At 46.9% G+C, this 27462-nt stretch overlaps 1 protein-coding gene across 7 annotated transcripts in view; it reads right to left on the bottom strand.

Annotated features, from left to right (window-relative positions):
• LOC137562728 (beta-1,3-galactosyltransferase 1-like) overlaps positions 1-27462 on the bottom strand; it is a 147509-nt gene that overhangs the window by 9795 nt on the left and 110252 nt on the right. For 3 of the 7 annotated variants that reach the window (XM_068274365.1, XM_068274360.1, XM_068274363.1), the window contains exons 2-3: positions 15275-15679; positions 9031-9183 (exon numbers count right to left, since the gene is read on the bottom strand). In XM_068274365.1, the coding sequence (XP_068130466.1) occupies positions 9031-9059 (29 nt within the window). In that variant the 5' untranslated portion in view covers positions 9060-9183; positions 15275-15679. Of the gene's footprint in view, positions 1-9030; positions 9184-15274; positions 15680-15774; positions 16017-27462 lie in introns of those variants that run through there. The other 4 variants (XM_068274359.1, XM_068274366.1, XM_068274361.1 and 1 more) reach the window with 2 other exon arrangements.

The following is a 27462-nucleotide window of genomic DNA, read 5'->3' as shown; positions in this document are numbered from 1 at the left end:
AACTCTAAACCTCCCCTCCTACCTCTCCAACGGATGCCTACGTTCCGGCGTACCCCTTGCGCTGAAGCCACTCCCACCAGGCCGCCGCTCCGGCGGACCTGATGGGAAACTGGACAAACGTGACGCGCAGTGCGGAGAAAACTCCGCCCATCCCGTCACCCAGCGACGGCACCCAGCGCTGTTGATGTAACTAAGGGGGGCGTCGGCCAAGGCAGCCAATGGGAGGAAATCACCACGTTCCTTAACTCTCTGTGCGCCTGACATTACATAATTTATATAATACATAGCCACACTGTGAGAAAGCGCGGAGGAGCCGCCGCCATGAGCCGGCGGCGGGCGGCTCCTTCCGCACTCAGCCTTGTCTCGCACGGAGAGGCAGCCGCCTCCTCGCATCATGAGGCGGCTGCCTCCGTGCATGAGGCCGCAGAACGCGGCGAAACCGCCGCGTTGGGTGCGGCGAGTAGCCCGCCGGTCCCCGCTGCGGAGTCACCGCTGAGCGGGGCTGCGCTGGCTGGGACTCGTAGTCCCTCAGTATTCAGAGTGACGCGCGCGCGCGCACTCAAGGGAGATTTATGACAGGTAGAGGGGAGTCAGCTGACCAGGCTGGTCAGCTGACCCGGATTCTGCACCTCATTGGCTCATCACTGAGGGAGGTGCTGGGGGAACATTTGAGTATATATACTGCCGGCTGTTCACTTCTCTGGTGTCTGGCGTTGCGTTCACATACGTGGGAGCACCCAGATCCGTTAGTCAGATCCGTTAGTGTGCCGGGACCAGCTGGAGCTGTAATCCTACACTAAAGCTAGATTTGTTGATAGCTTAAAGTACTAGTTTGATTGTGATTATTTGTTATGACTTCTTGCCTGCCTTGACTACTCTTCTGAACTTTGATCTTGTACCTCGTTATTTCTGATACTCCGTTGCCGAACCCCGGCTCGCTCCTAGACTCTGTTTCTGCCTCCTGATTCTGTACCCCGATATATCTGATACCCCGTTGCCGAACCCTGCCTGTACTTTGACTACGCCTCTGCCTCTCGATCTTGTACCTTATCTGTCTGTGTGTGTACGACCTGGCTTGTCCGACCTCGAGAACCGACCTCATCATTGGAGGAGGTTCTTCGTTCTGTTAGTAACCCTTCCGCCTGAGGGTGACTTTCAGAAGATACTTCTTGCTAGCAGTCTGACTCCTCCCGTCTTGGAGAGTTCAGGGGTGCGGAAGTAATCTGTACGGTACGTCTTACTGTACTGAGGTCTAGTCCTCTAAGTGTTACTGTTACACCAAAACACTACACTCTACTCCGGTGAACAGAGGTTAGCTGGTATATTGGATTATCGGTGATACTGCAGATCACATATAATCTGGTATACGTCTGTATTCCCCGTGACGCTGCAGGTCACCGGTAATCAGACCTCTCTGTGCTTCACCGAGCGTTACAGAACGCCAGACCAAAACACTGATGGAACGCACTGATCCTCTGACTATGCTTGCCACTTCGGTGGATAGCATTCATCAATCATTAAGCCAGCACAAAGCCTTAATTGATGCCTTATCAGGCTCTGTGAGAACCCTCCAGACATCAGTTGATTCAGTGCGATCCCCTCATAGTGATGACATACGCATGCCTGTGCCTGATAAGTTTTCCGGCCACAAGTCTGACTTCCGGAATTTCAGGAGTAGAGTGTTGTCGTATTTTGAATTGAGACCCCGATCCTCGGGGACTGAGGCCCAACGCGTCATCTTTATTAAAACCTTGTTGACTGGGGACTCCCAGTCCTGGGCATATAACTTGCCTGCTACCGATACCGCTCTGACTTCGGTAGACGAGTTCTTTAAGGCCATGGCCATAATCTACGACGACCCTGACCTTGCTGTGACCTCAGAGCGGAAACTCAAGCTTTTGCGGCAAGGCAGAGGGTCGGTCGAGGATTATGCGGCAGAGTTCCGTAGGTGGTCGGTCACCTCGAGATTTGATAATTTTGCCCTCATGGACTACTTCCTGTCTGGGTTGTCGGAAGAGGTCTCCGACTTAATGTTGACTGTGCCCGAGCCCAAGACAGTAGACGAGGCCATATCGTCGGCCATACGAGTAGATCGCAGGCTACGTCATCAGAGGCAGGCTAGGAGTAGTCACCGGGTCAGGGTGACCTCGTATACTGTACCGGCTGTTGCATCGCCAGTAACAATAACTCCGCCTGTCTCAACCTCTCCGGTCTCGCCTCCACCAGAGCCAATGCAAATTGGTCGGTCAAAACTGACCCAGGTGGAGCGGAGGAGGAGAATGACGGAACAACTGTGCCTATATTGTGCAGAGGCAGGGCATAGGGTGCGAAACTGTCCTAACAGGTCGGGAAACGGGTCTGCCTAGGAGTAGTGGGGGGTGACACCCTAGGCACACAATTTTCACCCCTTAAAGAGAAGAAACTGCTTCTCCCCTGTACGATTACATGGGAGAATAAGTCAGTAGCCACTGAAGCATTTATTGATTCCGGCTCAGCAGCTAATTTTATGAATTTTGCATTTGCTCAGGAGTTGGGTATTCCCCTCATTTCAGTGAATCCCCCCATTCAGGTCACGGCGGTGGACGATTCCCCGCTGCAACGGGAGCACCCGCTGTCACAGACCCCAGAGGTGAAAGTCACTATAGGGGTACTTCATGGGGAACAATTATCATTTTTTGTATTGCACATGTCAACCTCCACTATCATCCTAGGCATGCCCTGGTTGCAACTCCACTCACCTCAAATTGATTGGGCCACAGGGCAGTTAACCACTTGGTCACCTCGTTGTTTTCAGCAGTGTTTGGGGAAGCTGACCCTGGGGCAAACCAGAGTTCAGGTGGAAGGGGTACCTGACCAATATTCCGAGTATTCCGACGTGTTCTGTCCCAAAGCAGCAGACAGGTTGCCCCCACATCGCCCTTTCGATTGTCCCATTGACCTCCGTTCAGGATGTGTACCTCCCCGGGGTCATTTGTACAACCTGTCGGGACCCGAAAAAGTAGCCATGCAGGATTATATACGTGAAAACTTGGCCAAAGGGTTCATTCGGCCATCTCGGTCACCTGCTGGAGCTGGTTTCTTTTTTGTTAAAAAGAAAGATGGAGGCCTGCGACCCTGCATTGATTATCGCGGCCTTAACAAAATTACAGTCAAGAACCGCTATCCCCTGCCACTGATAGACGATTTGTTCACACAAATTACAGACGCTAAAATCTTCTCTAAACTAGATTTGCGGGGCGCGTATAACTTGATACGAATAAGAAAGGGCGATGAGTGGAAGACGGCCTTTAATACACCAGACGGGCATTACGAGTACCTGGTGATGCCCTTCGGGCTCTGTAATGCCCCGGCCGTCTTCCAGGAACTCATTAACGAGGTATTCAGAGAGGTGTTGGGGAAATTTGTTTTAGTCTATCTTGATGATATTCTTATCTTCTCCAACAACCTCTCTGAACATAGAGACCATGTGAGGTTTGTTTTGAATCTGTTGAGGCAGAACTTCTTATATGCAAAACTTGAAAAATGTATCTTTGAAGTAACGTCCGTCGCCTTCTTGGGGTATATAATTTCCACCACAGGCCTGTCTATGGATCCTGCCAAGGTTTCGGCTGTGCTGGAGTGGCCACAGCCGGTGGGGTTAAAACCTCTTCAGCGTTTTCTTGGCTTTGCCAATTACTATAGACGGTTTATAAAGGGGTATTCCACAGTCATTTCTCCCCTTACAAGTCTCACTAGGAAAGGGGCAGATACAACTCACTGGTCTCCTGAGGCTGTACATGCTTTTTCCACTCTGAAAGGCCTATTCTGTTCAGCACCCATCCTCAGACATGTGGATACGTCCTTCCCGTTCATTGTGGAGGTGGATGCTTCAGAGGTAGGAGTGGGGGCTGTGCTGTCTCAGCGATCAGGCTTGCAAGGTAGAATGCACCCTTGCGCTTACTTCTCCCGCAGGTTTTCCCCTGCAGAGAGGAATTATGATATTGGTAATAGGGAGCTCCTGGCCATCAAATTAGCTTTCGAGGAATGGCGACATTGGTTAGAAGGAGCTGAGCATACCATTACAGTTTACACCGATCATAAGAACTTAGAATACATCGAGGGGGCTAAGAGGTTGAGCCCTCGTCAGGCTCGATGGTCGCTATTTTTCTCCAGGTTCACCTTCATCATTACATATACCCCGGGGAGCAAGAATGTTAAGGCAGATGCCTTGTCCAGATGCTTTGAGGCAGAGACAGCACAGCCCTCCGTTCCTGAGACCATTATTCCTCAGAGATTAATACTGGCAGCCACTGGAACTTGGGAGGATTGGAAGGAGACGCTGAGTCCCTTTCAGCAGGACATCCCGGAAGGGAAGCCCGCAGGGGTTCTGTTCGTTCCTCTGCCGTTTCGCCTTCAGGTTCTAGAGATGTTCCACGCACATAAGAATGCAGGGCATCCGGGGGCATCCAGAACACAGGATTTAGTAGCCAGATGCGCCTGGTGGCCTTCTCTGGCAGCGGATTGCAAGGAATATGTGAAGGAGTGTGTGACATGTGCCAAGAGTAAACCCTCCCGGTTGGCACCTGTCGGTACCTTGCAGTCATTGCCCACCCCAACTGAACCATGGACCCACCTGTCCATGGATTTTGTAGGCGAGCTGCCCAGGTCTGAGGGAATGACGGTCATTTGGGTCGTGGTCGACCGTTTTAGCAAGATGGCCCATTTTGTACCCCTAAAAGGACTCCCCTCCGCTCAAGAATTGGCCGAGTTGTTCATTACGCATGTCTTTCGATTGCATGGTATTCCCGAAAACATAGTTTCAGACAGGGGAGTTCAGTTCGTCTCACGTTTTTGGAAAGCTTTTTGCCAGCTCATGGACATAAAACTGTCCTTCTCGTCTGGATATCACCCTCAGACCAACGGCCAGACTGAGAGAATAAATCAATCATTAGAGCAGTTCTTAAGGTGTTATGTAGCTGAAGCACAGGACGATTGGGTCAGATTTCTGCCGTTTGCAGAATTTGCCCAAAATAATTTAAAAAACTCATCCTCCGGTTTTTCGCCTTTTCAAGTAGTGACGGGAAGATTACCCAAATTTTCCCCATTGCCTATAGCCTCCACTCCGTTTCCAGCCCTGGAGGTCTGGCAAAGGTCATTCAAGGATCTGTGGGCGACAGTAAGAAATAACTTGGAGAAGGCCTTTTTGAGTCAGAAGGGTCAAGCCGACAAGAGACGGTCGGTGGAGTGGAGGTTCCAACCAGGAGACCCGGTTTGGGTGTCCACACGTCACTTGGCCCTAAAACAACCTTCTAATAAGCTTGGTCCCAGGTTTGTGGGTCCATTTCCGATAACCAAGAAGATCAACAATGTTACTTATACTGTCGAACTTCCCACTAGCATGCGGGGGGTAAGGTCTTTTCATGTTTCCCTTCTTAAGCCAGCGGTCCAGGTGGGTCCCACTCCTCCCCCTCCTGTGTTGGTAGATGCCCAACCTGAATACGAGGTGGAGAAGATAATTGATTCACGTACTGTACAGAACTCGGTGCAATATCTCGTACATTGGAAGGGGTACGGCATTGAGGAGAGGCAATGGGTGCCTGGGAACCGCATGCATGCGGACGAGTTGGTGAGAGAGTTCCATGCTGCACATCCAGGGAAACCTGGAAGGAGCTGTCCGGAGTCCACTCCTCGGGGGGGGGGTACTGTGAGAAAGCGCGGAGGAGCCGCCGCCATGAGCCGGCGGCGGGCGGCTCCTTCCGCACTCAGCCTTGTCTCGCACGGAGAGGCAGCCGCCTCCTCGCATCATGAGGCGGCTGCCTCCGTGCATGAGGCCGCAGAACGCGGCGAAACCGCCGCGTTGGGTGCGGCGAGTAGCCCGCCGGTCCCCGCTGCGGAGTCACCGCTGAGCGGGGCTGCGCTGGCTGGGACTCGTAGTCCCTCAGTATTCAGAGTGACGCGCGCGCGCGCACTCAAGGGAGATTTATGACAGGTAGAGGGGAGTCAGCTGACCAGGCTGGTCAGCTGACCCGGATTCTGCACCTCATTGGCTCATCACTGAGGGAGGTGCTGGGGGAACATTTGAGTATATATACTGCCGGCTGTTCACTTCTCTGGTGTCTGGCGTTGCGTTCACATACGTGGGAGCACCCAGATCCGTTAGTCAGATCCGTTAGTGTGCCGGGACCAGCTGGAGCTGTAATCCTACACTAAAGCTAGATTTGTTGATAGCTTAAAGTACTAGTTTGATTGTGATTATTTGTTATGACTTCTTGCCTGCCTTGACTACTCTTCTGAACTTTGATCTTGTACCTCGTTATTTCTGATACTCCGTTGCCGAACCCCGGCTCGCTCCTAGACTCTGTTTCTGCCTCCTGATTCTGTACCCCGATATATCTGATACCCCGTTGCCGAACCCTGCCTGTACTTTGACTACGCCTCTGCCTCTCGATCTTGTACCTTATCTGTCTGTGTGTGTACGACCTGGCTTGTCCGACCTCGAGAACCGACCTCATCATTGGAGGAGGTTCTTCGTTCTGTTAGTAACCCTTCCGCCTGAGGGTGACTTTCAGAAGATACTTCTTGCTAGCAGTCTGACTCCTCCCGTCTTGGAGAGTTCAGGGGTGCGGAAGTAATCTGTACGGTACGTCTTACTGTACTGAGGTCTAGTCCTCTAAGTGTTACTGTTACACCAAAACACTACACTCTACTCCGGTGAACAGAGGTTAGCTGGTATATTGGATTATCGGTGATACTGCAGATCACATATAATCTGGTATACGTCTGTATTCCCCGTGACGCTGCAGGTCACCGGTAATCAGACCTCTCTGTGCTTCACCGAGCGTTACACACACATAATCAAAACTCACTCCGGGGGGCGGCCAGAGGTTGAGTGACAGACAGTCTAACCCATATCATAAATGTAGTAGACATAGGAAATAGCGAACGATCCGAAATAACAGATCCAGCAATATCACCTTTGAAGGCTGGTACCGCCAACATAAATGGGTGACGGGATGGGCGGAGTTTTCTCCGCACTGCGCGTCACGTTTGTCCAGTTTCCCATCAGGTCCGCCGGAGCGGCGGCCTGGTGGGAGTGGCTTCAGCGCAAGGGGTACGCCGGAACGTAGGCATCCGTTGGAGAGGTAGGAGGGGAGGTTTAGAGTTTCGTTTGAATCCCCCAATTGCATAACCGGAGCACAGGTCTCCCATCAGGTCCGCATACAGTGAGACCCTATGATTGGCTAGATAGATGTGGGAGTATGTGATTGGTTGCTTTGGGATGCTGCTGGGGTATATATGTTTGTTGTAACGCATTTGTAGACTGTTTTTCTGCACAGCATAGCTTGATAAAGGGGCGGCTGCCCTGAAACGTCGCATTGATTGCTGTTATGCTTTTGACAAGCGAATAAAAGAGCTATATACAATGGATGGTGCCGGTTCTCTTGTATCACACATTAAAATTGCCAGGGTGGCAGCGCAGCAGTTTTTAAAAAAAAATCATGTAGCTAGCCTAGCGCTAGCTACATGATAGCCGCTGTGCAGCGGCATCCCCCCACCCCAGAGCAAACAGGAAATCCTGTTCAGAACGGGATTTCCTGTTTGGCTTCCCCCGTCGCCATGGCGACGATCGGGATGACGTCATCCACGTCATTGCATCGGAGGGAGTCCCGATCCACCCCATAGCGCAGCCTGGCGGTGATTGGCCAGGCTGCTCAAGGGGTCTCGGGGTCTCAAAATTAGTTTGCTATTACTTTTTTAACTACTTTTCAGTATGTTTTCAATGGCTAAGTGCTTAAAAGTAATTTTAAGATAAAAATGATCTCCTAGGAGAAAACGCAAGAGAAAAAGTGAATTGGATGAGGGCCTATGGGACTGATGCCCAACATTGCGGTAAAGTTGCCATGCGCAGGGCGCACATAGCAATTTTACAGTTACTAACGCCAAGGGAGCACTGCACGTTAACCCTTTAGCATTGCAGGTGTTGCTGTGTTTATATAGACGTCAATCACTGCAATTACCCCTCCACCCCCCCTTCATTTCAATACCGCCGCCCATCCTGTTTTTGCTAAATAAAGTTATATCCTACCTGCACATGCTACCTAGAAGAGCCAGTTGTGGATGCTATTACTTAGAGCAAGAAACACAACAGCTGGTGACTGCAGCATGTGACAGGTAGAGATAGGCACACCGATAGGATCATGCGCAAAACCCGCCCATCCAAGCTCCGCGCACAGCTCCATCCTTGCAGCAGGGTGGCATGCTGGAGAGCGCATCTGTCAGCCAACTAAAGCCGAGACTCAGAAATGATTACAGAGGTCGCAGCCATTTTAGCCAGGAAGTACCAAAATTTTTACAGCAAAAAGTAACAGTGAATGGGATCGGCGGAGCAGCGGTAAGGAGAGGAATATGCTGGGTGTCACTTGATCTACTTAGCTATGTATTTTTATTTACATTTATTTTGCCTTTAAGGTTTATTTTAAGGATGATCAAACAGTAGTTTATATTGATGATTAATGGCAGGGGCGTAACTAGGCCCCACCGGGCCCCCCTGCAGAATTTCAGAGTGGGCCCCCCCCTCCCTGGGGCCCGCTCGTGGCTGTTTTGTGGGGGCTGGAGGGGTGGCAGCATGAGGGGAAAGCCTTGGCCACAGTCGGCGGGAAGAGGGGAAGTTCCCCCCCCTCCCTCACCCCGGGGCTCTCCCCTCTGCGCTCCCCTCCAGCTAGTTACAGTGTTGGCAGCGGGCAGCAAGATACATACCTTCTTCTGTGTGTTCCACCGCATACTCCTCGCTCTAGCGGCTGACGTCACTTCCGGAAGTGACGTCAGCCACTAGAGCAGGGGCTGCAGGGCCTATTGTTACGCCAGTGATTAATGGTGTTGAAAGTCCGCTCCATTCTCAGAAGAACTGACTGAACCCCAATTCTTTTAGCCCAACCATCTTCAGTCTCAGCCCTTTCCCTAATAACCTCCCAGTCCCCACGCTTTCTCCTTCAGATTTTTATGTAAGCGGGAGGGGGGGGCGGAGCACGCAAAAATTTGTTTTTAACTTACTTCTTATTTTCCTGTTCCGCTAAGCTCATTGCTGAAAGTTGCAGATGGTCTTTCTTTCCTCTCAGCAGTCCCTGCAGTGCACCTTCGGCCGAGCAGCCATGTTGACTTGCATTATCCAGCGTTCACTGGTGTGGCTGCACACATAGGCGCTTGCTAAAATGAAAATCACAGTTGAAATAACATTCAAAGGAAAGGCAAACGTTCACAATAAGAAAATGATGATGTGAAATTTACCAGCCATTTTGTTATTGAATATAATTCAAATATTTATATATTTATATAAAATATGTATATATGTAATATATATCATGTTTCCATACATGACAGTAAGGCCACACCTAGTGGCGTACCTACAAATCATGGGGTGCCCCAGCAATATTTTGCCCCCCCCCCCCCCCCATGTTTACACCCTTTCCCTTGCCTCCCCTTGTGACCCTCACAGGCTGGGAATCCCATTTTGCATGGGTCATAAACAGGGCTGGATTTACCATGAGGCACTGTAGGCACGTGCCTACAGGCGCCTGATGATGGATAGGCAGCTCACTTCCCTCTCCTAGTGCCTCCCTCCCACCTGCAAAGTCCCGAGCAGAGTGTAAATGAGAGGTTACTCACCCAGCTCTCAGCATTCCACTGATGAGACCTCCCTTCAGTTGGGGGCACCACTAGCTACTTAATAAAGTACCTCTGGCTACCTAATGATAAGGGACACCTGCAGCTATGATGGGCAAGGGAAATAAGGGAGAGGTGACAGCTGGGCCAGCCAGCACACTTGTGGTGCGGTTCAATGGGGGTTTGTAGGTTCATGAAGGGTGTAGTCTAAGGTGCCAGGAGATATGTGCCTATAGGCTCCTGTGAGGTAAATACAGGCCTGGCCATAAAATAAGTGTGGACATCATTATTTTCACACCGATAACCAGTGTAGGCGCAAAACACCTGAGCTGAAGGATCTGGTAAAGAGATCAAATTACAACTTGTGATTAGACACAGAGGAGGGGGAATTAGACAGGCTAAACTCTAAATACATACAGGGTGCATTTCTCTATTTTCCTTCTGTCCTGTGCAAGAGTTCAGGTCCACTTTAAAAGAAAATAAATATGTCAGCCTCCATATCCCTCTCACTTCTTTGTGCTTTAACTACTAGCCGACTGCATCATGCCGATGGTGTGACTGCGGCGGCATCCCCAGGACCGCCTAACGCCAATCGGCATAAAGTCCTGGAGCGGGGATTTGCAGGAGATCGCGCGCGCCGGCGCATGCGCATCTCAGCTTGGATGACCGACGTCTATTTACTGTGTACAGTGCTGCAATCCACAGCGTGTGACACGGCTGTCCCCCTGGGCGGCAGGGAAGCGATCTGCTGTATGAAATATATATTTACACAATGGGTTGCAAAAGTATTCGGCCGCCTTGAAGTTTTCCACATTTTGTCACATTACTGCCACAAACATGAATCAATTTTATTGGAATTCCACATGAAAGACCAATACAAAGTGGTGTACACATGAGAAGTGGTCTGAAAATCATACATGATTCCAAACATTTTTTACAAATAAATAACTGCAAAGTGGTGTGTGCATAATTATTCGGCCCCCTTTGATCTGAGTGCAGTCAGTTGCCTATAGACATTGCTTGATGATTGCTAATGACTAAATAGAGTGCACCTGTGTGTAATCTAATGTCAGTACAAATACAGCTGCTCTGTGAGGGCCTCAGAGGTTGTCTAAGAGAATCTTGGGAGCAACAACACCGTGAAGTCCAAAGAACACACAAGACAGATCAGGGATCAAGTTATTGAGAAATTTAAAGCAGGCTTAGGCTACAAAAAGATTTCCAAAGCCTTGAACATCCCACAGAGCACTGTTCAAGCGATCATTAAGAAATGGAAGGAGTACGGCACAACTGTACACCTACCTAGACAAGGCCATCCACCTAAACTCACAGGCCGAACAAGGAGAGCGCTGATCAGAAATGCAGTCAAGAGGCCCATGGTGACTCTGGACGAGCTGCAGAGATCTACAGCTCAGGTGGGAGACTCTGTCCATAGGACAACTATTACCAGTAGTCATGCACTGTACAAAGTTGGTCTTTATGGAAGAGTCAGTGGCAAGAAGAAAGGCATTGTTAACAGAAAGCATAAGAAGTCCCGTTTGCAGTTTGCCACAAGCCATGTGGGGGACACAGCAAACATGTGGAAGAAGGTGCTCTGGTCAGATGAGACCAAAATTGAACTTTTTGGCCAAAATGCAAAACACTATGTGTGGCAGAAAACTAACACTGCACATCACTCTGAACACACCATCCTCACTGTAAAACATGGTGGTGGCAGCATCATGCTCTGGGGGTGCTTCTCTTCAGCAGGGACAGGGAAGCTGGTCAGAGTTGATGGGAAGATGGATGGAGCCAAATACAGGGCATACTTGGAAGAAAACCTCTTGGAGACTGCAAAAGACTTGAGACTGGGGCGGAGGTTCACCTTCCAGCAGGACAATGACCATAAACATAAAGCCAGGGCAACAGTGGAATGTTTTAAAACAAAATATATCCAAGTGTTAGAATGGCCCAGTCAAAGTCCAGATCTAAATCCAATCGAGAATCTGTGGCAAGATCTGAAAACTGCTGTTCACAAACGCTGTCCATCTAATCTGACTGAGCTGGAGCTGTTTTGCAAAGAAGAATGGGCAAGGATTTCAGTCTCTAGATGTGCAAAGCTGGTAGAGACATATCCTAAAAGACTGGAAGCTGTAATTGCAGCAAAAGGTGGTTCTACAAAGTATTGACTCAGGGGGCTGAATAATTACGCACACCCCACTTTGCAGTTATTTATTTGTATAAAATGTTTGGAATGATGTATGATTTTCGTTCTACTTCTCACATGTACACCACTTTGTATTGGTCTTTCACGTGGAATTCCAATAAAATTGATTCATGTGTGTGGCAGTAATGTAACAAAATGTGGAAAACTGCAAGGGGGCCGAATACTTTTGCAACCCACTGTATATATATATATATATATATATATATATATATATATATATATATATATATATATATAAAGCATCCTGGGAGCACTCCTCGTCCACCAGCAGAAAGCTCTGTTGGTGGGCAGGAAAGGGGGAGGGGGGAATCACTTGTTTGTTGAGTTGTACGGCTCTGCAGCGAGGGTTTAAGCCTGTGGTCCTCAAGAGGTTAAAGTAAAACTGAAGCATGGAAGAAAAAAGGTCAGATAATTGTCCGTAAACCATGAGCAAATATGGATTCCAATGATAAACGCTTTATTCTGATCCATACATAAGTGAACTTCCATCCATAGCATAGCATACAGCTTTCACCTAGCTGCCTCACACCAAACTGGCTGCCTCTCTCTCAGACAGTATATTGGGCTTGTGCCAATCAAATGTTAGCAGATGATAAGAACAAGGCCAGGGTGCTAACAAACAACAGAACAATAGCAAATCCCCCACTCCAGTAAGGGCCCATTTCCACTTGTGCGGTGCGAATCGCAGCGGAAAAATTCGCATGCGAATGCGAATTTCGCATGCGTTTGTATGAATGACGCTGTATGCGAATTTAACCATGGCAGTGCCTGTGTGCTTTTCAATTGATTCCATTTGAATTTGCATGAAAATTCGCATACACCCGCATAGCGGTATGCGAATTCTGATGGCTCTGCCATGCGAATTTTTGACTCGGACGAAAACGCTCAGAAATCCTGACAAGTGGAAACAGTCCCATTGACTTGTATTGACTATGCGAATTCGCATGCTGCAAACGCATGCAAATTCGCGATAGTGGAAATGGGACCTAAAGGGCCCCATACACTGGTCAATTTCATCCATCGATCGATCCTAAAGAGTCGATCGATCGGAAATCGATTCTATCAAATCTATCAATCGATCGATTTGCAGCCGATTTCGATTGATTTGATCTATCTGACAGGATGGAAAATCTAGGTTGATCTGCTGCTGGTAGCAGATTCATGGCCCATAGAGTTGCATTGGATCTAATGGTCCAATAATGCATTTAGATAGATTTCCAATAGATTTCATTCTGAAATCTCTTGGAAATCTGTTCCTAGTGTGTGGCACACATCAGATAGATTCCTGTCAGATTCCACTTGACAGGCATCTGACAGAAATCTATCTGATGGTCGAATTTGCTGCAAATCTGTAAGTGTATGGCCACCTTAACTTATGCTAGATACACACCATACAATTTTCCGGCAGATTTGCCTGCCATATCGATTATTTCCAACATGTCCGATCTAAATTTCGATCGATTACTTGATTTTCTGATCGTTTTTAATCACTTTTTTGATCGTTTTTCGATAGATTTTCGTTCAGTTCTATAAAAAATCGATTAAAAACTATTTAAAAAATGATCGGAAAATCGAAAAATTGATTGACATTCAGATCGGACATGTTGGAAATAATTGATCTGGCCAGAAAATTGTATGGTGTGTAGCTAGCACAACAATCAGTGCAAAGACATAAGGTGGCCATACATCTATTGATTTGGCAGTCGATCGACCATCCAATTCGATAATTATTATCGAATCAGATGAAAATCGGTGCCAACAAGAGCATGGCTGATCGACGATTTCAGGCCGAAATTGGTGGCATGTAACGATCAGACATGCTGCAAGATGTTGGGCCATCATGGTTGACTGGGTGCGTGGTGATAACGCTAAGCGATAAGCACAATTTTCGATTGAATGTACTGCAAATCCGCAGAGCGCTCATGGCGACGGGCGCACAAGTGAAACGGGCCACGCATGTGCAGGCCAAACTCCCGGCTAAATCGCGGCATTAGCGGAAGTATACAGGAAGCCCAGAGAACGCTGAGAGACTAACGGACCTGGGGGGAGGGGGAGGGGGTGGTAGTGTTCTGGTCGCCCCAGGTAAGTTCATTACGGCATTTTATCATTCTGTTCAGGGTCCCTTTAAATGAAAGGCAACCTTACCCATCGATATTGCAGCTGTGCATGTGTAGCCAGTCAGGCCTCATTCACGCCTAAAAACGCAAATGCAAGCGTTTTGTACTTTTGTGCACTGTTTTTTTTCCCCCTCCCGGCGCTCCACGGCACACTGTGTCTTTTGAAAAAGTTTTGCCAGAGCGGTTTTGAGATTCACTCCCTGACGCAAGTCAGGAAGTGAACTCTTTGACCTAGAAAAGAATAAACACAATGTATTTATTCTAAAAAACACGAATGCAATCGCAGCATAAAGTAGTTTTGTGAGCGTTTAGCGCTCTTCCTATACCTTCCATTATAGCAAAAACGCATCAAAAATGGTACAGGCACTGCTTTGCTGAACACATAGCGCAAGAACCGCGCTGATATGAACCTTCTCATAGAGATTCATTGCACAAGCGTTTTGTGGGCGATTTTAAAAATCGGCTGCGCTTGTGCGATTGGTAAGATGCACTATCTGTCCCAGGAGAGGACATCAGGATGTGTGCTCCTAATCCCTAGATAGGTTTGATGCAATGAATGTTTGCATGTCTGCACTATGCATGTTACAGGGCCAGAGTTGGAACACCTACGTTTACCTGGGTACTTCTGCGCAGCTTAGGTGACTAAGCAAAAGAATGCATTCTTCTGTGAACTAAAACCCTGGCTTTTATCTTAGCTGTAGGGATAACAGTGGTGCCTGGATGAGTGAATCTGTGAATGCATTTGTTTGAACATTTGCATGCGAGTGTGCAAAGGGTTACTGATTTTTGCTATTTTTTGGCCACACCCCCTTTAGCACCTCCCTTTCCTTAAGTTACTTATTTAAATGTCCTTACTAGAGGCAATGTTTTGTTTCACCTGGAGTGACAAAATGGCTAGAGGCACCCCTGACCACAACTCTTTGTTTTCTGTCCATTAGCCAGTTCCCTTATCCATGCACACAGACTCTTCCCCAGTCCTTGCATCCTCAACTTCTGCACCACAGTGTCGAAGGCCTTTGCAAAGTCCAAGTATATCACATCTACAGCATTCCCTATATCCACATTAGTGTTCACTACCTCATAAAAGCTGAGCATGTTAGTCAAACGGGACCTGTCTTTAGTAAACCCATGTTGATGCTGAGAAAAAGGGGTTTATCTATAACTGAACTTAATTCCCTTAGGACCAGAGGATGCATGTCATCCGGGCCAGGTGCCTCGTCTATTTTTAATTTATTTAGTCTTGCCTTCACTTCTTTATAGTCACATGTAAACATGATGGCACTTCCAAAAAATATAAAGTAAAGTCTCTTACCTGCTTTATGTCTGTCTGTCTGTCTGATGGATCTGACTGGCTTATGAGTTGATGGATCTGTCTGGCTTCTGAGCTGATGGATCTGTCTGGCTTCTGAGCTGATGGATCTGTCTGGGTTCTGGGATGATGGATCTGACTGGCTTTTGAGCTGATGGATCTGACTGGCTTATGAGTTGATGGATCTGTCTGGCTTCTGAGCTGATGGATCTGTCTGGCTTCTGAGCTGATGGATCTGTCTGGGTTCTGGGATGATGGATCTGACTGGCTTCTGAGCTGATGGATGTGACTGGCTGCTGAGCTGGTGGATCTGACTGGCTTCCGGGCTACAGCATGGCGATTATCAGGTAGAGGCTCTTTGTCAGATACAAATGGATTCAGCCCTTCATATCTGCTGGCAGAGTGTCTCTGTGGAAACACAGCAAACACAACCATGCTGAACCTCAGGAGACCTCATTTTGCAGTTCATTATTTCCTAAAGTGCATCCCTAACTGCTGCTTACTTCTGAGATGGTGACACAACATGACCCTGGCAGGAAGTCAGAAAAGCAACGAGTCTTTGGTTTATGGCATTTTAGGGGAACTCCACTCTTGTTAAGTCAAAAGCGAAACTCTCCAGCTTTATGCATTACAAGAATTTTAAGGCCTCTTTTCTACGGACTGTTGATGGGCAATGAAATGCCTTTTAAACTCTCACAACTGCTTGCTGCTGCCTGGTAACTGCTTGTCGCTGCTTGGTGACTGCTTATTGCTGCCTAGTAACTGCTTATCGCTGCCTAGTAACTGCTTATCGCTGCCTAGTAACTGCTCACTGCTGCCTGGTAACTGCTCACTGCTGCCTGGCAACTGCTCGCTGAGCACACAATTCAACAGTCCGTGGGAAAGAGGCCTTATGCCAGGTACACACGATACATTTTTGCGTTCGATAGATGCGTTCGATAGATAATTTCCGTCACGTCCGATATTACTTTCGATCGTTTCACCGCTCCATTTCTCATAGAAGTGAATAGAAATTGATAAGAGAAAATAAGAGAATCAAGCTGAAAAACGAATTGAAAATCGATCGAACATAAAAACGACCCAAAAAAAAAAAAAACGCATCGTGTGTACCTGGCATTAAGCAGGAAGTCTTGAATCAGGATGATACCATCTATTGGCTCATTCTTATCAGATGTAAAGTCAGGGGTCTCAAACTCAATTTACCCGGGGGCCGCAGGAGGCAAAGTCAGGATGAGGCTGGGCCGCATAAGGGAGTTCACGTGTCCCCGCCGCAAAACGAGGGCTGCAGAGCCCCCAAATTGCCCCGGGGGCAATCCGCCGGCATTTCCTGGAAGGGGCAGAGCTTTCAGCTTCAGCTCTGCCCCTCCTGACGTCAATCGCGGCGGATCGCCGCCTCTGCCCGCCCACTCTAAACATAAAAAAAAAAAATTGGGAAAATAGGAAAAAATGCCAGGAATCTTCATACAGCCATATTACGGCTGTATAGCGATACCTGGCCAAAGCGCTGCGGCTGCGTATGGACCCCCTGGAAACTCTGTCAGGAAATGTATTGCTCTTTCTTTTGATACATGTAAAATTACACTACCGTTAGGCTTGCTACTAAAAGTGACATTTACCGCATTTAAAAGTATACTATTTTCCTTCGAAACTTTAAAATCGATTTTCTCAAAAACTATAAGGTCTTTTTGAAAAATTGTTTTTTCCTCTTATTCCTAATGATCTCCTTAACATATCCTGCAAATTTAGGGTTTCTAGCATTTAAGGTGGATTTGCTATTAACCATTAAAGTCGGCGGGTTTTTAAATGTGTATTTTTTTCCTTTGCAACTTTAAAATCGATTTTCTCAAAAACTATAAGGCCGATTTGAAAAAATTTTTTTTCCTCTTGTAGCCACTGGGGGCCCCTACAAGCTCTGGGGCCTTGGGGCCACAAAATATTGTATCTCGGGCCGCAAATGGCCCGCGGGCCGCGAGTTTGAGACCCCTGTGTAAAGTGAACCTGAGCCAAAGCTTGAGTCAAAAAAGGATAAACTTACCTTAGGGCTGGTGCACACCAGGAGCTTTTCTGAGCGTTTTTAAAAACACCATAGATTTGAAAACCGCTTGGCTAATGTATTTGAATGGGATGGTGCACACCAGAGCGATGTGATTTTTTCCCAAACGCAGGTCCTGCAGCATTCCTGCTGATTTCTGAGGCTGGCGATTAACGCAAATGCCGAAATTGCCGGGAAAAACGCTCTAGTGTGAATGGGCCTTACTGTGCCTGTTTTTGAATGCAAGGTGTGTAATCTTCCTGTTAATTGAGCTCTGCCCAGTCAAATCAGGTGCAGCGTCTATTTGGAAGCGCTGCCAGTCCCTTCTGCTGTACAGAAAACATAAGAGCTCGTTCACACTACAGGCATTTTGTGATTTTTTTTTAAGCACTGGCGATTTTTAAAAATCGCCCTGAAAACGCTTGTGCAAGGATTCCCTATGAGAGAGTTCACATCTGAGCGGTTTGTTTTTAATCCGCTCAGGAAAGCGCTGCATGTAGCATTTTTGAGGCGATTTTGCCTCAATGAAAGGTATAGGAAAACGCAAAACACTCACAAAATCACTTTGTGCAGCGATTGCATTCGCGTTTTTAAGAATAAATACATTGTATTTATTGTTTTCCGTCCGGGTCAAAGAGTCCACTTCCTGACTTGCGTGAGGGAGTGAATTTAAAAAAGTCCGTGGAAAAGAGGCCTTATGCCAGGTACACACAATACGTTTTTGCGTTCGATAGATAATTTCCGTCACGTCCGATATTACTTTCGATCGTTTCACCGCTCCATTTCTCATAGAAGTGAATAGAAATTGATAAGAAAAGATAAGAGAATCAAGCTGAAAAACGAATTGAAAATCGATCGAACATAAAATCGACCAAAATAAAACCGCATCGTGTGTACCTGGCATTAAGCAGGAAGTCTTGAATCAGGATGATACCATCTATTAGCTCATTCTTATCAGATGTAAAGTGAACCTGAGCCAAAGCTCGAGTCAAAAAAGGATAAACTTACCTTGGGGCTGGTGCACACCAGGAGCTTTTCTGAAAAAACACCAGCGATTTGAAAACCGCTTGGCTAACGTATTTGAATGGGATGGTGCACACCAGAGCGATGTGATTTTTTCCTAAACGCAAACGCAGGTCCTGCAGCATTCCTGCTGATTTCTGAGGCTGGCGATTAACGCAAATCGCCCAAGTAAGAACGGGCCCATAGGGTATTATAGCACTAGCATTTTAAAAAGCGCTAGCGCTTGAGCGTATTGCCGAAATTGCCAGGAAAAACACTCTAGTGTGAATGGGCCTTACTGTGCCTGTTTTTGAATGCAAGGTGTGTAATCTTCCTGTTAATTGAGCTCTGCCCCGTCAAATCAGGTGCAGCGTCTATTTGGAAGCGCTGCCAGTCCCTTCTACTGTACAAAAAACAGAAGGGCTCGTTCACACTACAGGCATTTTGTGATTTTTTTTTTAAGCACTGGCGATTTTTAAAAATCGCCCTGAAAACTCTTGTGCAAGGATTCCCTACGAGAGAGTTCACATCTGAGCGGTTTGTTTTTAATCCGCTCAGGAAAGCGCTGCATGTACCATTTTTGAGGCGATTTTGCCTCAATGAAAGGTATAGGAAAACGCAAAACGCTCACAAAATCACTTTGTACAGCGATTGCATTCGCGTTTTTAAGAATAAATACATTGTATTTATTGTTTTCCGTCCGGGTCAAAGAGTCCACTTCCTGACTTGCGTGAGGGAGTGAATTTAAAAAAAACTTATTTAATCGTATTTAATTGAGATTCAGGTGTGATATGGATCACAATATGTTATATTATTGCTGCATAAGATAGATGTCCTACCAGATCAGAGGGTGGTCTTGGTGGGTGCAGGGCAAAAGAACTGTAGCCTAACAGCCGTTTCGCACCGCGGTGCGTCTTCCGAGGCTGATCCACATGCCGCCACGGTCATGCCCATCAGCGCGACGCGGTCATAAAGGAGTTAAGTTGCCAGGCACAGAACCACTCCAGTGCATTATTATTTCACTGTATTCTGATAGTACTGCATTTCTGTGTATGAGACAGCCCACTGGCACACAGAGGGATTAAAACCCGACTTTGCGTCAACTCTGTAATTTTTGGTGGGACTTTTGGCGTGGATCCCCCTCTGGCATGCCACAATCCAGGTGTTAGACCCCTTGAAACAACTTTTCCATCACTTTTGTGACCAGAAACAGTCTTTGTAGGTTTTGTGAACTAAAAATTTGATGTTTGCGACATCTCTACCTACCGACAAGCCTTTGTCGATAATCTTCTGGGGTCTGTCCTCAGCAATGGGAGACCAGAGGATGGTTTGGGAATCCTCTTTAGGATCCAGAGGCTGCCTTCTTTTTAGGTAAACACAGAGGTGGTGGGTAAGAGGTGCCCAAATGTGTATAAAACTGAGTTAAAAACAACCTCAATAATGATAACTTCATATAACAATGAAATGTTTTAAGCTCTGGTAACATGTTTCATGGGTCTGAGTCCACTTCTTCTGGCCAAATGTAGTGCCTAAATCAATTAAAAGTGACGAGGAGCTCAGTGCTCAAGCACAAGTAATACATAAACAAATCCATAGAGCTATAGAAACAGATGTTGGTAGTAATCCACATGTAAACTACTTAAAACAATTATAGAAACCACACATAAAAAATACACACACACAGGTGAAACTTGGAAAATTATAATATCGTGCAAAAGTCCAGAAAGGTAATTGAGAAGAAATGGGCCCAGGACACGATAGAAATTTTTGCCAACTGCTGGTGGTCATCTGGCCTTTTTTTTAGTTTGATTTTGTGGGGGTGGCATTCGCCAGGCCCCTAGACTTTTTACAGGCCCTAGGCAACTGCCCAGGGTTGCCTTGTAAAAGATCCGGCTCTGCAAAAGTCCATTTATTTCAGTAATTCAACTTAAAAGGTGAAACTAATATATGAAATAGGAAACCTTTGCAGGTGTTTTGGATGAATTCGCTGATTAGAGTCTGACACTTTTTAATTTTGGGATCTTCATAAGTTGTAAGCCATAATTGTGACGGACGGTTGCGTGGCCGCAGCCGCGTCCTTGAACCGCCCGTGAAGAACATGCGATCACAATCGATTCTCTGCATCGATTGCGATTAAGATCGATAGAATCTAGATTGGTTGTGTAGGAGCATCTGCAGTCAATCTGGGCTCTCTCTTTTCTCAACAGAGAGATAGCCGTAACTTAGGTGCAGGATGTCTTTTGATTTGTTAATTAGCTTGGACAATGCTTCTGTCCAAGGAGAATGTTTACTTTTAATTACCTCAGGGAGATGTCCATAGTCATCCATTTGGTGAGCCAGCAAAGGACACTTCCCTCACATCAGGAGGCCTATTCAAAACCTGCTTTCCCACAGACTTCATGGCACCGATGGAGGGCAGATCTGAAGGCATGTGTATGATTTGTTGTCGGTATACGAAGACCGTATATCGCACAGCTATGAAATTTATATAGTCTTATTCGTTAAAATCTGCCCAACGTGCGGATATAAAATTCATGGCAATATCTCATCTAGTTATTGCGGTTTGAATCTTCTCAGGAACCTGAGAAGCTACCCTAGTCACGCCTGATATCATATTAATGTGTTTTTCCGACAAGTATGAATCTGCTATCCACCTAAATATGACATGTACCGTTTATGAGTTACGGCATTTTAGAAGTTTAAGCCTAAATCTCTCCCCAAGGACTTGACCTGTGGTTAGTTGGTAACTCAGAGGGGGCCGACATTGCCACACCCCCAAACCAGCTTCATCAAAAGCACATGGCCAGCAGGCGGACCTCATTCCTCCATTTTCCACCTTCATGAGAGCTGCTGCCACTCTGAGGAACAGTGGCGGCCATCTTGTCTGAACTTTGCTCCTGCCTGAACTAAACTGAACTTTACAAGTTTGCCCACAAAAGGACATCTTTCCACGAACCTAAGTATTTTACCCTTTTCTTTTCATACTGCGCTACTAATGTCTCAATAATTGTTGATTTTAACAATTTTCTGTATATATTAAATATTCATATTGCATATTTCATAAACGACGTTCAAATGTCCTTTGGTTATTCAGCTACCCTATTATTAAGCTATACACAGAAACTGAACCCAGACTTCTGGAGAGACGCTACTATTGGCGCTAGCTAGACAGAATAGAGTGTGTTTAACCGTTTTATTTGCAGGTCTAGAAATAGCTAGTCAGTGAGTGCTTCTGGCGCAGGAAAGCAGAAGTGGTGGCAGTTATACCCTGAAATAGTGTGTAATTTGTAAGTACCGTACCCCACAGGCTCCCTTCTGGTCGGGCTGCGGCCCCAATTCTGTCGGTTTCTGCCCACTGATCGCGACCACAGCTTGCATGGTCTGTGTGCTGAAACCGATTGGAAGGCAATTTGCGGTCTGGCCATGAGGGTTACTGTGACAATAATCATCAAAATTATAACAATTAAAGGCTTGAAATACTGTATATTGCTTTGTATGTAATGAGTCTATTTCATATATTAGTTTCACACTTTAAAGGGTACCTGAGATTAAAAGAAAAAAAATTCTTACATACCTGGGCCTTCCGCCTCTTGGATCTTCCCTAAGGGCTCCTGTTATCTTGGACAATCGGGGCTTACTGCGCATGCACGATCCGGCCCCGGCGCGCCTGCTCCACTGTGCATAGCTCTCCTGGCTGCGGGAGCTAGATAGGGGAGCATGCACAGCTGCATTGCACATGCGCCGACTAGCCCCGATTGGCCCAAGATATCGGGAACCCTTAGGGCCCGTTTCCACTAGCCACCACGCGTGGCTACGGGTCGCAGGCGATTCCCAGAAGCCGTGCTATGCACGGCTATGGGATTTGCAGCCTCCCGCACGAAAACTGTGGGCAGTGTCGGCCGAATCGCTAGGGTAAGTGATTTAGCCGGCGGCACCATAGTTTCCTATGGCAGAGATTTGCCTGCGGGGAAACTCTGTGGATTCGGAGCGAAAACCGCTCCAGTGGAAACGGCCCTCACGGAAGATCCATGAGGCAGAGGACAGTGCTGAGGGAGCGATCAGGCTGGAGGGTGCTGGAGGAAGCCCCACGTATGTATGGTTTTTTTTTTTCCTTTTCATCTTAGGTACACTTTAAGTTGAAATATTGAAATAAATGGACTTTTGCACGATATTCTAATGTTTCACCTGTGGGCGCAGGCAGAAGGCCATAACCGCTAGGGAGCTGGTGACACGCGGTGCAGCCAAATGGAAGAAGTAAGAAGATTACCAGCGCGATCACCATCCTTGACTCCTCCTGGGCTGCTTGCATCCGACGTCAAGTCATCATCACGTCACCACCATGTGATGACACCTGATGTCCTGTAGCGATACTGCAGGCTGTCAGTGCGCGGCATTCATGGAGGAGTCGGCTTTACGGGCTCTTTTCTCCAGCATGTTTTCCTGGTCCCTGCTTCCTCCTGGACGAGCGGCTGGTCACTAGTAAGTAGGCAAATCTACTTGTGACCTGTGGCTGAGTGACTGTCCCTAAAGAGTAAGTGTTCGCAAGTCCACGGGGTGGGGGGAAGGGGGGTGCAATGTGTATGCCCCCACCCTGGGTGCAATTTAGCCTAGAAACTGCTCTCTCTCTCTCTCTCTCTCCTCTCTCTCTCCTCTCTCCTCTCTTTATATATATATATATATATATATATATATATATATATATATATATAGGAGTCCCCCAAGGTTCGGTCCTTGGCCCCCTACTGTTCACCCTATACACATCCTCCATTGGCAAGGTTATCTCCTCCATGGGTTTTAACTATCATCTGTATGCAGATGACACCCAGATCTACCTCCACACCCCTGACATATCCACCACTACCATGGACAAGGTCTCCTCCTGTCTATCAGCCATCTCCTCCTGGATGTCTGCTAGGTTTCTGAAACTAAACCTAGACAAAACGGAATTTATGATCTTCCCACCCCGGACATCCATAAACCTCCCAGATGCGCATGTCACTGTTAACCACACTACCATTCACCCTACCTCTCAAGCCCGCTGTCTGGGTGTCACCCTGGACTCCGCACTCTCCTTCACTCCCCACATCCAAAACCTCACAAAGTCCTGCAACTTCCACCTTCGTAACATCTGTAAGATTCGCCCTTTCCTGACCTCTGCCACCACCAAACTCCTCATCCATGCCTAGAGTTGAGCTGAAATTTTCGTAATTTCGCATTACTATAATTACGCATGCGAAATTTGCGATTACGATGCGAAATTAGCGTAGCGAAATTGCCATTAAAATCGTAATTGAAAATACCGTAAGCGTAATTTTCAACGCGAAATTTCGCGTTTCGTTCATGCCGTAATTTCGCATTAAACGCTACCGTAATTTCGCGTTAAACCGTAACGCTCCGTATAATATAAAAAAGCCGCCGACTTTAAGGGTTAATAGCAAAGCCCCCTTAAATGCTAAGAGCCTCAAATTTGGAGAATATATTAAGGAGATCAGGAGGAATAAGAGGAAAAAAATTTTTTTCAAAAAGACCTTATAGTTTTTGAGAAAATCGATGTTAAAGTTTCAAAGGAAAAATGTAAACATTTAAAAACCCGCCGACTTTAACGGTTAATAGCAAAGCCTGCTTAAAGTTTAGGAACACCAAATTCCCAGGGTATATTAAGGGGATCAGTGGGAATAAGAGGAAAAATTTTTTTTTCAAAAAGACCTTATAGTTTTTGAGAAAATCGATTTTTAAGTTTCAAGGGCGAAAATGTCTTTTAAATGCGGAAAATGTCAGTTTTTTTTGCACAGGTAACAATAGTGTATTATTTTCATAGATTCCCCCAAGTGGGAAGAGTTTTACTTACTTCGTTCTGAGTGTGGGAAATATAAAAAAAAAACGACGTGGGGTCCCCCCTCCCAGACCTCTTTAACCCCTTGTCCCCCATGCAGGCTGGGATAGCCAGAATGCGGAGCACCGGCCGCGTGGGGCTCCGCACCCTGACTATACCAGCCCGCATGGTCCATGGATTGGGGGGTCTCGGAAGGGGAGGGGCAGCCAAGCTTTCCCCTCCCCCTCCGAGCCCTTGTCCAATCCAAGGACAAGGGGCTCTTCTCCACCTCCGATGGGCGGTGGAGGTGGAGGCCGCGATTTCCTGGGTGGGGGGTTCATGGTGGAATCTGGGAGTCCCCTTTAAAAAGGGGTCCCCCAGATGCCCACCCCCCTCCCAGGAGAAATGAGTATAGAGGTACTTGTAGTACCCCTTACCCATTTCCTTTAAGAGTTAAAAGTAAATAAACACACAAACACATAGAAAAAGTATTTTAATTGAACAAAAAACATAACCACGAAAAAAGTCCTTTAATATTCTTAATTAACCATTAATACTTACCTGTCCCTTTAAATAAATGATCCCACGCAATATCCTCGGAAATGTTCTATCAGTTACAATGTAACAAAGTTATTACAATATAACAACTTTGTTACATTGTAACTACGCCGCACCCGACGTCACTCACCGCCGCCGCCGCCACCGCGTCTGCGCTGCAGGACCCGAGCTCTGAGCTATATAGCTCAGAGCTCTCAAAAGCATCTTTGTATTTGGGCTCCAAGGAGCCCCATTGGTCCTTAGCAGACCAATGGGGTGCCTTCTGATTTGAAGGAACCCCATTGGTCTGCTAAGGACCAATGGGGCTCCTTGGAGCCCAAATACAAAGATGCTTCTCAGAGCTCTGAGCTATATAGCTCAGAGCTCTGTCGGGTCCGTGCAGGACGCTAAGTCCCCGCCGGCTCCGCTGCCCTCCCCGCCTCTCCCACATGTCACCCACATGTCACCCACATGTGGGTGACATGTGGGTGACAGATGTGGGCGGGGTGGACAGCGGGAGCTGCGGGGACTTAGCGTCCTGCACGGACGCGTATGCGGCGGCTGAGCGGCGAGTGGCGTCGGGTGCGGCGTAGTTACAATGTAACAAAGTTGTTACATAATAACTTTGTTACATTGTAACTGATAGAACATTTCCGAGGATATTGCGTGGGATCATTTATTTAAAGGGACAGGTAAGTATTAATGGTTAATTAAGAATATTAAAGGACTTTTTTCGTGGTTATGTTTTTTGTTCAATTAAAATACTTTTTCTATGTGTTTGTGTGTTTATTTACTTTTAACTCTTAAAGGAAATGGGTAAGGGGTACTACAAGTACCTCTATACTCATTTCTCCTGGGAGGGGGGTGGGCATCTGGGGGACCCCTTTTTAAAGGGGACTCCCAGATTCCACCATGAACCCCCCACCCAGGAAATCGCGGCCTCCACCTCCACCGCCCATCGGAGGTGGAGAAGAGCCCCTTGTCCTTGGATTGGACAAGGGCTCGGAGGGGGAGGGGAAAGCTTGGCTGCCCCTCCCCTTCCGAGACCCCCCAATCCATGGACCATGCGGGCTGGTATAGTCAGGGTGCGGAGCCCCAAGCGGCCGGTGCTCCGCATTCTGGCTATCCCAGCCTGCATGGGGGACAAGGGGTTAAAGAGGTCTGGGAGGGGGGACCCCACGTCGTTTTTTTTTTATATTTCCCACACTCAGAACGAAGTAAGTAAAACTCTTCCCACTTGGGGGAATCTATGAAAATAATACACTATTGTTACCTGTGCAAAAAAAACTGACATTTTCCGCATTTAAAAGACATTTTCGCCCTTGAAACTTAAAAATCGATTTTCTCAAAAACTATAAGGTCTTTTTGAAAAAAAAATTTTTCCTCTTATTCCCACTGATCCCCTTAATATACCCTGGGAATTTGGTGTTCCTAAACTTTAAGCAGGCTTTGCTATTAACCGTTAAAGTCGGCGGGTTTTTAAATGTTTACATTTTTCCTTTGAAACTTTAACATCGATTTTCTCAAAAACTATAAGGTCTTTTTGAAAAAAATTTTTTTCCTCTTATTCCTCCTGATCTCCTTAATATATTCTCCAAATTTGAGGCTCTTAGCATTTAAGGGGGCTTTGCTATTAACCCTTAAAGTCGGCGGCTTTTTTATATTATACGGAGCGTTACGGTTTAACGCGAAATTACGGTAGCGTTTAATGCGAAATTACGGCATGATACGACTGTAATGCGAAAATTACGCGAAAATTACGCTTACGCGAAATTTCGCGAAATCCTTCTTCATTACGATTATGTACTTACGGCCATAATCGTAATTACACTAATTACGCGAAATTTCGCAAAATCGTAATTAGGTCATTACGCTCATCTCATGCCCTCATAATTTCCCGCCTTGACTACTGCAATGCCCTGCTGTCTGGTCTCCCTATGACCCGAACAGCCCCACTGCAGTCCATCATGAATGCAGCAGCCAGAATTATCCACTGCTCCCATCGCTCCACCATGGCGGATCCCCTCCTTGAATCCCTCCACTGACTTCCTATCCAGTCCAGAATCAGATTCAAGATACTGTGTCTAACCTACAAATCTGTGCACAAAACCTGTCCAACCTACATTTCCGATCTTACTCAGAGGTACACACCTAGCCGCTCACTCCGCTCTTCCAATGAACTTCGCCTAACCGCCCCCCGCATCACCCAGGCCCTATGCACACCTCCAGGACTTCTCAAGAGCAGCTCCAACACTATGGAACTCCCTACCTCCACCCATTAGGGCAGCCCCCTCCTTCAACATCTTCAAGAAAGCCCTCAAAACTCACCTTTTCACTCTGGCCTACTACCCCTCACAATTGCTCTAAACCCACAGCTGAACTCTGGTCTCCTACCTCTCGTGTCCCTACCTCTCCCTTTAGATTGTAAGCCTTTGGGCAGGGTCCTCCTCCTTTTGTGTCCAACCTGATCATGCACCTCCATTACTGTGAACCCATGCTAGGCATCTGAGTGAACCTAACTTGCCTAATCTCCATGCTCCATCCAGTGACTGACTAAGCATTACCTTGTACTCATACTGTGCTGCATGATCTGATCTTTCTTGTATTCAGGTATTGTCATTTTGCTGTATGTCACCCCTAAATATTGTATGTATCCCTATTTATTGTCCAGCGCTGCGTAATATGTTGGCGCTTTATAAATACAATAAATAAATAAATAAATATATATTGTAAAGGTCATTGGGGCTGGGTGTTGGTTGGGAGGTATACAGGATCTTCTCAAAAAATTAGCATATTGTGATAAAGTTC

This window comes from Hyperolius riggenbachi, chromosome 3 (genome assembly GCF_040937935.1).
Source record: "Hyperolius riggenbachi isolate aHypRig1 chromosome 3, aHypRig1.pri, whole genome shotgun sequence".
Classification (NCBI taxonomy): Eukaryota; Metazoa; Chordata; class Amphibia; order Anura; family Hyperoliidae; genus Hyperolius; species Hyperolius riggenbachi.
Note: the sequence above shows the minus strand (reverse complement) of the source record. Positions and strands in the feature narration are given on the sequence as shown.